Source organism: Panicum hallii, chromosome 3 (assembly GCF_002211085.1).
Source record: "Panicum hallii strain FIL2 chromosome 3, PHallii_v3.1, whole genome shotgun sequence".
NCBI lineage: Eukaryota > Viridiplantae > Streptophyta > Magnoliopsida > Poales > Poaceae > Panicum > Panicum hallii.
Genome location: NC_038044.1, coordinates 6,889,279 through 6,897,554, shown reverse-complemented (window position 1 = coordinate 6,897,554; position 8,276 = coordinate 6,889,279). Strand labels below are relative to the sequence as shown.

The 8,276-nt window shown below is 49.1% G+C and overlaps 2 protein-coding genes across 5 annotated transcripts; one reads left to right on the top strand and one right to left on the bottom strand.

The window, feature by feature from the left end:
* The first annotated feature begins 1,120 nt into the window (after positions 1-1,120).
* On the top strand, positions 1,121-4,857 carry LOC112887337 (putative RNA polymerase II subunit B1 CTD phosphatase RPAP2 homolog). 4 transcript variants are annotated; one of them, XR_003227546.1, is made up of 7 exons: positions 1,128-1,807; positions 2,349-3,233; positions 3,331-3,533; positions 3,650-3,913; positions 4,050-4,205; positions 4,316-4,466; positions 4,557-4,857. XR_003227546.1 is itself a non-coding variant. In XM_025953482.1 (6 exons), the coding sequence occupies exons 1-6, from the start codon at positions 1,195-1,197 to the stop codon at positions 4,285-4,287; spliced, it is 2,082 nt and encodes a 693-aa protein (XP_025809267.1). In that variant the 5' UTR covers positions 1,125-1,194; the 3' UTR covers positions 4,288-4,857. The 4 variants fall into 4 exon arrangements, 2 of the variants coding, with proteins under 2 accessions (XP_025809267.1, XP_025809266.1); XR_003227547.1 differs by lacking the exon at positions 4,557-4,857 and having other exon boundaries at positions 1,121-1,807; positions 3,628-3,913; positions 4,050-4,127; positions 4,249-4,371; XM_025953482.1 differs by having other exon boundaries at positions 1,125-1,807; positions 4,050-4,127; positions 4,249-4,857.
* A 672-nt stretch (positions 4,858-5,529) lies between these two features.
* On the bottom strand, positions 5,530-8,276 carry LOC112887339 (probable protein phosphatase 2C 47). The gene is made up of 4 exons (XM_025953483.1): positions 7,856-8,276; positions 6,833-7,024; positions 6,489-6,724; positions 5,530-6,394 (listed from the first exon to the last, which is right to left on the bottom strand). Exons 1-4 carry the CDS (start codon positions 8,033-8,035, stop codon positions 5,827-5,829), a joined length of 1,176 nt encoding a protein of 391 aa, XP_025809268.1. The 5' UTR covers positions 8,036-8,276; the 3' UTR covers positions 5,530-5,826.

The following is an 8,276-nucleotide window of genomic DNA, read 5'->3' as shown; positions in this document are numbered from 1 at the left end:
GATGTGGTAGCTTGAGGTGTTCAGCAGAGCCGTGCTTTAGAACGTAGGTGCAGTGTCGGTCACAATTCCAAATTCGTCGGGAGTGCACACGTGGGGTCTAACGTGGCACCGTCAGTTAGCTGTCCGGTCTCTTTTATTCTAGGCCGTGCGAAGTTTCTGCTTTCTTGGCCCTTCCAGTTCAGAAACGATCAGCACGTGAGAAATTTTTTAGAGGATTTTTTTTCTTGGCTTCCGATCCTTTTATGTTATGGCGGGTAGCAGCGGAGAGGCTTTCATCAAACTTTGATCATGATGATGTTGCAGTTACGTGCATTGTGGTTTGTGCAGGGAAGGTGATGAAATCGGTGGGAGCGTCAGATACATGTTATTTCCTTCGTCTCCAGAACATATGCAATGATGATGAGCATACATATTTTCTTTATAAACTTTTGGTTTTTCATGGATTTAAAGAATTTTCACATTGATATGGAGAACCACCTGATCAAGGAACTTTTAAATCAATTTGGAAGATTTGCAAATTGATTGCTTAAACCCTTTTGTAATCACTTTTGCAGACTTCGAAGTCAGTTTTCAGGATAAATTGAAGCTTAGGTCCAAGGTACCTTGGTGGTGCATCCATGCAATGTAAACTAGCCTTTTTTTTTAATTCCGACCATTTCCGGCTCAACAATTTCAGCTACCAATAAAAGCACAGCGAAGAAGAAAGCAAACAGAGCGAAATGGACAGGAACAGAGACCCTTATGTTTTATTGTTGTTACGATGGCTACACGGTTCAAGAAGTTGAGCCGTTCAAGTCGCAACTTTTACGAACGTGGTCTGGATATTTGGAGTTTTGGACCAAGATTTGAGGGAACCTTAGCGTACAGCAAATTTGGGCCTCATTTTTTAAGTACTTCGAAGAAGCTAGCCCACCCAAGCCTCACATGCTGTTTGTGCCGCCTAAAATTAAAGCCCAGAACAGATAAAGAGGGCCCGGCTCCCTCGTCGGGGAAAAAAAGAAGAAAGCACGCTGGGCTATGCGGCCCAGATCGCACAGAACCGCCTTACACCCAGCCACGAGCCCAAATAGCCCGACTCGCTGACCCTTTGCTTCTCTTGCAACGCTTCTTCTTCCACAGCTCGGCTCCCCCAGTTCGCCCCAACCCCCCAAACCCCTCGCCGCCTTCTCGAACCTTCCTTCCCCGCGCCCGACGATGAGCTCCACGCCCGCCGCCGCGGGTCCGGCGGCGGCGGCGCGGACGGTGGCCTCGGCAGTGCTCCGCGTCCAGATGGCGCTTCTCGACGGCGCCGCTGCCTCCAACGAGGCCCTCCTCCACGCTGCCGCGTCCGCGCTGCTCTCCCGCGTCGATTACGACGACGTCGTCACCGAGCGCACCATCGCCGACGCCTGCGGCAACCCCGCGTGCCCCAACCCGCTCCCCGCGGCCTCCGCGGCCGGCGGGCCCCGGTTCCACATCTCCCTCCGCGAGCACCGCGTCTACGACCTCGAGGAGGCGCGCAGGTTCTGCTCCGAGCGCTGCCTCGTCGCCTCAGCGGCCCTGGCGGCGTCGCTCCCGGCCGATCGCCCCTTCGGGGTCCCGCCCGAGCGGCTCGACGCCGTGGTCGCGCTCGTCGAGGGCGCCGGCGCCGGGGAGGGGCACGGCCTAGGGTTTCGGGATGCGGATGGGAAGAAGAAGGACGAAGGGGCGAAGCTGGAGATCAAGGAGAAGGAGGTCGCTGGGGCAGGGGAGGTCACGCTGCAGGACTGGGTTGGGCCCTCGGATGCCATCGAGGGGTATGTCCCGCGCCGCGACCGCACGGCCGAAGGTGAGCATTCCATAATTTGCTTGCTCATAGCTGCATTCGATTTTGTAATTGCGATTTGAAGTATGGAAGGATGCGAATAGCTAGGTACTGTTGCCTTCTCTTGTGTCTTAGCCTTGGCATTTTAGCTAATGGAATCCTGATCGTGCCTCCATAATGGAGGTTGCTTCACCCTTGGTGTTTTAGCCAATGGAATGCTGTTGATCTCTACTGCTGCATTTAAACATCATGACTGTGCTACTGAGATGGTTGAACCTGCGCTTTGAAGAATATTTACATTCAGTTAGGATTCCTACTATTTTTCTTAGGGAACTAGCACTCTAGAAGCAAACTCTGGGTTCTGAAAACATTATGGGTTGGTCTATGGTTTTGTACAATAATTTTCTAGTCACTTGTGTAACAAGGCCTACAAGAGTAACAGTAGTTTTATTTGCAGGGACATTTCTGTACATGAAAGGATGCTTAACTCCATTCTTGCGCTTTGTTCGGCCTGTCTTAAATTTCGAACAATTGAAGAAACAGTGAGCTTGTGTTCTGTTTTCAGGGCAAAAGCCAGCTATGCAGAACAAAGTTGCTGGAAATGAGCTGTCCAGAATCGAGAATGTGGATTGTATGAATGCTGCTCCTGGTGAAGATGGCATGGCAAATACATCTCCATCGGTTGAACCACATGTGAGCTCAGAAGTAATAGCTGAGAAGATGGGCAACATGATTCTTAGTGAAAATACGAAGCCACCTGGAAAGAAGACAACTAAAACCCCATCGAAGATGCTGAAGCAGGAGGAAGATAACAGTATGTTGTCATCTTGCATATCTGATTCCATTGCAAAGCAGCTGGAGGATGTAGTTCTGGAAGAGAAAAGGGCTAGTAAGAAAACAAAAGCAAGTAAAGCATCATCAAGGTCACAGAAGAGTAAGTCTAGAAAAAGGCCTGGTGGAAGTGATGGGCATGAGGTGGACTTTACAAGTACAATCGTTATTGGGGATGCTTCGACAGATATGGAGCAAGGGACGATGAATCAGTATAACTACTTGTCAAGTTCTATATTGACAGACAATTACGCCTCATCATCTCAGTGTGCAGCAAAAGATTCAACACAAGCTTACGCTGAACAGCTATGCAGAGAATTTAGTGAAGCAGTGAGCACTGGAAAAGATGAGACAAGTGATGAGAAGATGAAACCTGTACTAAAGTCTTCAATGAAGCTTCCTGGGTCTAAGAACGTTATGCAGTCTGTGACATGGGCGGATGAGAATGGAAGTGTTCTAGAAACAAGCAAACTATATGAAAGCCCTTCAAGTAGTATAAAACAGTCTGAGGAAGGCATAGACATTTCACTAAGGCGTGCATCTGCAGAGGCTTGTGCCGCTGCACTTATTGAGGCGGCAGAAGCTATTTCTTCAGGGACATCAGAAGTAGATGATGCAGGTGAACATATATTCACTATAATTCAAACATTGCTATAATTTGAGGCACATAATTCTGTTATTTTGATTGGTACTGACTTATACCTTTTTAAGTTCAGTTTCAAAGGCTGGAATCATCATATTGCCTGACATGCTTCACCAGAAACAATACAGCAATGACAAAAGCAGTGGCGGAGATGAAGAACCTGAAATTGATAGGGATGTCTTGAAGTGGCCTAAGAAGACTGTGCTTCTGGATACAGACTTGTTTGAGGTCGATGATTCTTGGCATGACACGCCTCCAGAAGGTTTCAGTCTAACAGTGAGTATTCTTGAGAAAAAGCTAAGTAAATTTTGCTTCATTTGCTTCATGAGAAAAAGCTATGTAACTTTTGCTTCATTTGATTCAATCTCAGCACAACGTGAATTTCTTTACAGCTGTCCGGTTTCGCAACAATATGGGCTGCACTATTCGGATGGATCTCCCGGTCATCTTTGGCTTATGTGTATGGGCTTGATGGGGTTTCCGTGGAAGAGTTGTTGATTGCCAAAGGGAGGGAATATCCTGAGAAGATAGTTTTGAAAGATGGGCACTCAGGGGAAATAAGAAGAGCTCTAGACACATGTATTTGCAATGCCCTGCCAGTACTTGTATCAAACTTGAGGTTGCAGATCCCGGTTTCAAAGTTGGAGATTACTCTGGTAAGAGTCAGATGCCTCGAGGAACTAATATCATAGCCTAACTAAGAATTGATATGGACCAATTTGTAGGTTAGCTTGATAACAGTATGTACAGAGCCTTTTGGATCATCTAATGTGATTGTCTGTTTGATACCAGGGCTACTTGATTGACACGATGTCATTTTTTGACCCGCTTCCTTCTCTGCGATCAAGGCAGTGGCAAGTGGTGGTTCTGGTACTGCTTGATGCTCTCTCCATTCACCGGCTTCCTGCCCTTGCTCCTGTCGTCTCAAATTCAAAGCTTGTGCAAAAGGTGACCAACTGATTTCTCTTTTCCTTGACGATATTTTGCGCAGGTACAAGGGTGTATCTGCTTTTGCTTTCGGGACACTTGATTTGTTTCCCTGTCGATGTGTGCTGCAGATGCTGAACGCCGCTCAGGTTAGCAGAGAGGAGTACGACTCGATGGTTGATCTCTTCCTCCCTTTTGGAAGATTCATTCGGACACCCATGCCGATATAGCTTAAACAAGAGCCTGTGTAAGCTGCGCAAACCGGATGCTGCTCTGCATAAGGTTGGATATACGTTGATGCCTGAACAGACAAGAGTAAATACAAGTTGCTATCTACTAGTTCTGATAAGCTATTGAACCAACTGCACCCGGGCAATTCAGTGGAGCCGAAATGCCTGCGACCGTGACGCCTCGTTGTCGCTTGCTATATTCCTTCTGCGCCTCCGTAGGCTGTGAGGACAGGCAATCTTTCCTGTCGCGTTCAGCAACTGTTTAGCCTTTGGTGTGGGGAGAGTGCAGAGCGAAAGATAACTCACTTTGAAAAGGATGTTTCCGTAGTAATTTCACTGAATTGGGACTTACCCACCGATATCTGTTCGTTTTTTTCCTTGGGACTGACTGACACTGATATATATTCGATTTATCTGTGCGTTTTTGGCTGTTGTCCTGAATATATACTAGTATGTGCGTGGATTTGGCAGCCGAACCCATAGCATTCCCATTTGACTTATCTAACCCGCTGGTCGCCGGTGAATTGTGCGTGATTGGCACCGGTGCCTACAAGTCCACTTTCATCTGCTACCTGCTCAACTAAAGACAAAGCTGATTGATTTCCTCAGCGGCCAGCGCTGTCGCAGTGTCGCTGCCTGCCCCTGCGTTATCAAATGCAGTGGCTGCGTTATCTTGGCACGTGCGTGGTCAAATGCAGTGGCTGTGCCTGCTCCCATCTCCTTTCTCACTCGGGTTGGAGGCTCAGGTACCAACACGAATGAACCACGTCCGTAGCTGCTGGCTGCGGCTCATCTGGTCTCCTATTTCGCCATGCCACATGAAAAACGCTCGCATATCCTATCCAGACCAGTGAGACCTTGACATTGATGAAGCTACTTGTGGGACTGATGAAGTCGCTACTGAGACAGGACGCCTGCAGGCCTGCTTAGTGCCACGAACCTTACTGAACACAGACTCACACGGCTTTCAGGTCGGCTACAGGCTAAGGCTATAGACATCCACAGTTGCTCGCAAAACGACTCTGGCTACTAACCACCAAGCGATTCAAGGCTGACATGAGCAAATGGGCTTTTGATGAAGTTCCGGCATCACAAAAGAAACAACTTGCAATAGATAGTTGCAAATGAACAGATGGCAATAGCTTCAATAGATATATGTACAACAGAGAGGTGTCAAGTGTTAACAATAACAGCAACGACTACTAAGGGGTAAACGGAAGAAAGGAACAAAGTGAAAAATAACCTACAAAACTGCTGGCTGCTGCTGCAGCTGACCTGCCTACTCGGCAGCAGCCTCTCAACAAATGGAAACTAGAACCCAGCGCCTCATGATCTGTCAACCAGTGTTGTCAGCGAGTTGTATTTACAAATCTCGAACCAATCCATCTCTCCTCCACGCTAACCCCCTTCCTCTAGCGGCGGTCGGTCTCAAGCCAGCTCCTCAGGTTGCACAGCGCCTCCGTCGACAGGCTCTTATAGCCCCTCAGCCTCCCCGGCTGCTCCTGCTGCTGCGCGCCCAGCTCCGACACGAAGCAGACGACAATAACGGTCAGATTGTCTGCTGTCTCTAGCCGCTTCGCCTCCATGACAAGCTCCCTCGCGCACCGCACGGGATCATCATGCTGCCGCAGGCCCCGCCGCACGAGGCTCACCGCGTGCTGGCTCGTCATCACGTCCCAGATCCCATCGCAACCCATGATGAGGAACTCGTCATCCTCAGTGAGAGTGGCCTGTCGGAATTCCGGCTCCGCAATGAGCGGGGATGCCGAGGCATCAGGGGTCTTCATGTCCCAGTCCCCAAGGGCCCGGGTCACGGATAGGACGCCGTTGAGGTAGCCATCCTCAATGTATCCTCCAGACGCGGCAACCCTTTCACACTCCTCGACATAGTTAGCCCTGTGATCTCGAGACATCTCCATGGCTACACCTTTCCGGCATAGGACTGCCCGGCAGTCTCCAGCATTGGCAACCAACAGTTGCCTGCAAGGTAGGGGAAGCCCAGGCATGTTAAGACAAGGCCAATGTGATTCAAGTAACAGCAATAACCAGCTTCAACTACCACAGTGCGCCTTACCTCCCAAAGACTAATGCGGTGAGTGCCGTGGTTCCAGAAGAGCGGCTGATGTCCAAATCATCAGCCAGAGCAAGATCCGCCTGCAGGAAAGCTCTGCGAACAGAGTTCTCGACAGACTGAAGGTACAACTCATCGACTCGTGATGCTTGTGGGAACTCACTGTCCTCAAACAGAAACCTCATTGCATGCCTTTTCATGTAGGCTGCAGCATCTGGACCTCCATGGCCATCAAAAACCTGAAATACAGGTGGGTGCAGCTAATGGATCAGTTCAGAGCTTCAGGCGGTGTTGATGAAGATATACAACATGAGCAAGCATCTACAGTGAAAAGAAAAATCACTTACTCCATAGAAGGCGCTCGGCAACGGGCAGACCAATAGCGAGCCAAGATGAGCAGAAAGATCATCTATCCGGATATGTTCATCTTCCATGTACCTCCTAGGCCCAATATCAGCAAAGCTACCAGACCGGATGTTGGGTACAAACTGTAGCATCTCTACAGATACACTCGGTGCAGCATCAGGCTGCTCCAGCCCCTATACCAAAAGCAAAGACAATTAGTGCCTCGTTTATTGAATAGTAGAAAGCAATAAGAAGATTAGCCTGATGTTACATCCTAAATGACAAACAAACGCCCTGTGTCTAAGCCTCTAAGGCCTAACTATGTCAGTTTCCAAAAATGTTCCTATTTTCGCTGCTAAGATTAAGAGTCTACTCAGTTGAAAATATGCGCACCTATTCAGGTAAGGTAAGGATATACCACAGACACATATGGTTCACCCACTAGCCGACTATGCACTAGAAACAGGCTACGAAACTGTACTGAAACAGGCTACGAAACTGTAGAGCGGCGAAATTTCTGTTGCAGCAATAGGCCAACGGTTAATGATCAGATTAAGAACCATTAGGACAAACTCATCTGATAATTGGAACTTCTGCAAAAGCATGTATCACAACTCAACAACCACCACGCACTACAGCTACAGATATGGGTCCAATAATTTCACCACCCACTTTCTCATCCCCGAGGGCTACAACTGTGCAACCACCACACTAGACCTCCCCCTAGAAAGGAGCTACTTTTCTCAGGCAAGTATACCAGACTTTTGCATCCACAAGCAGATCTTTTCCCCCCAAAACGAAAAGGAGGATGGAAAGAGAACTTCCTGAGCTTGTCCTACACACTTCAATAATAAGTACCACAACAGTAATTGGTAACAACACCTAACACGAAATTGATTACAAACTTGCAAGCAAACCTGCATCCTCCAAAAAAGGCTAAATGTTCTCAGTATGACGATCCCCAAACAAAGATGACTTTTTATAAATCAATATTACAACAGAAAGGCCGAGCTTGAGTAACTCACCATGCGAGGCATCTCGACGGCGACCTCGACCTCGACCTCGACCTCAACCTCCGCCGGCGTGGCCACCGCCGCCGCAGACATCCCGACGACCTCATCGATCCCCTTGGTCACGCACCGGTGGTACTGCACCTCCAGCACGGGCACGGGCGCCTGATGCATCACCTCCGCCTCGGCCACCATCTCCGCACCTCAACAAGCCAAAGAACTCCCGATCCAAGGACGGCCGCCGCCGCCTGCTCGCCGGCAACCAGAAAAAACAAGAGCTGCCCGATCCGGAAACCGAACAACCCGTCGTGCCGGAAAGAGCACAGGCAGCTCCGAAAGCCGCCGTCTTTGGACGATCTGAGGGGTGGGAAGGGCGATCTCGATGCTTTCTAGGACACGGTTTCTTGATCTGAAGAGGAGGACGAGGAAGGAGAGG

Coding starts and splice junctions, on each gene's coding strand:
- LOC112887337 (XM_025953481.1), top strand. CDS start 1,195: ATGAGCTCCACGCCCGCCGCCGCGGGTCCGGCGGCGGCGGCGCGGACG. Junction 1,808..2,348: donor CCGCGACCGCACGGCCGAAG/GTGAGCATTCCA, acceptor TTCTGTTTTCAG/GGCAAAAGCCAGCTATGCAG. Junction 3,914..4,049: donor CAAAGTTGGAGATTACTCTG/GTAAGAGTCAGA, acceptor GTTTGATACCAG/GGCTACTTGATTGACACGAT.
- LOC112887339 (XM_025953483.1), bottom strand. CDS start 8,035: ATGGTGGCCGAGGCGGAGGTGATGCATCAGGCGCCCGTGCCCGTGCTG. Junction 6,725..6,832: donor TGCCGAGCGCCTTCTATGGA/GTAAGTGATTTT, acceptor CCTGTATTTCAG/GTTTTTGATGGCCATGGAGG. Junction 6,395..6,488: donor ACCGCATTAGTCTTTGGGAG/GTAAGGCGCACT, acceptor CCTACCTTGCAG/GCAACTGTTGGTTGCCAATG.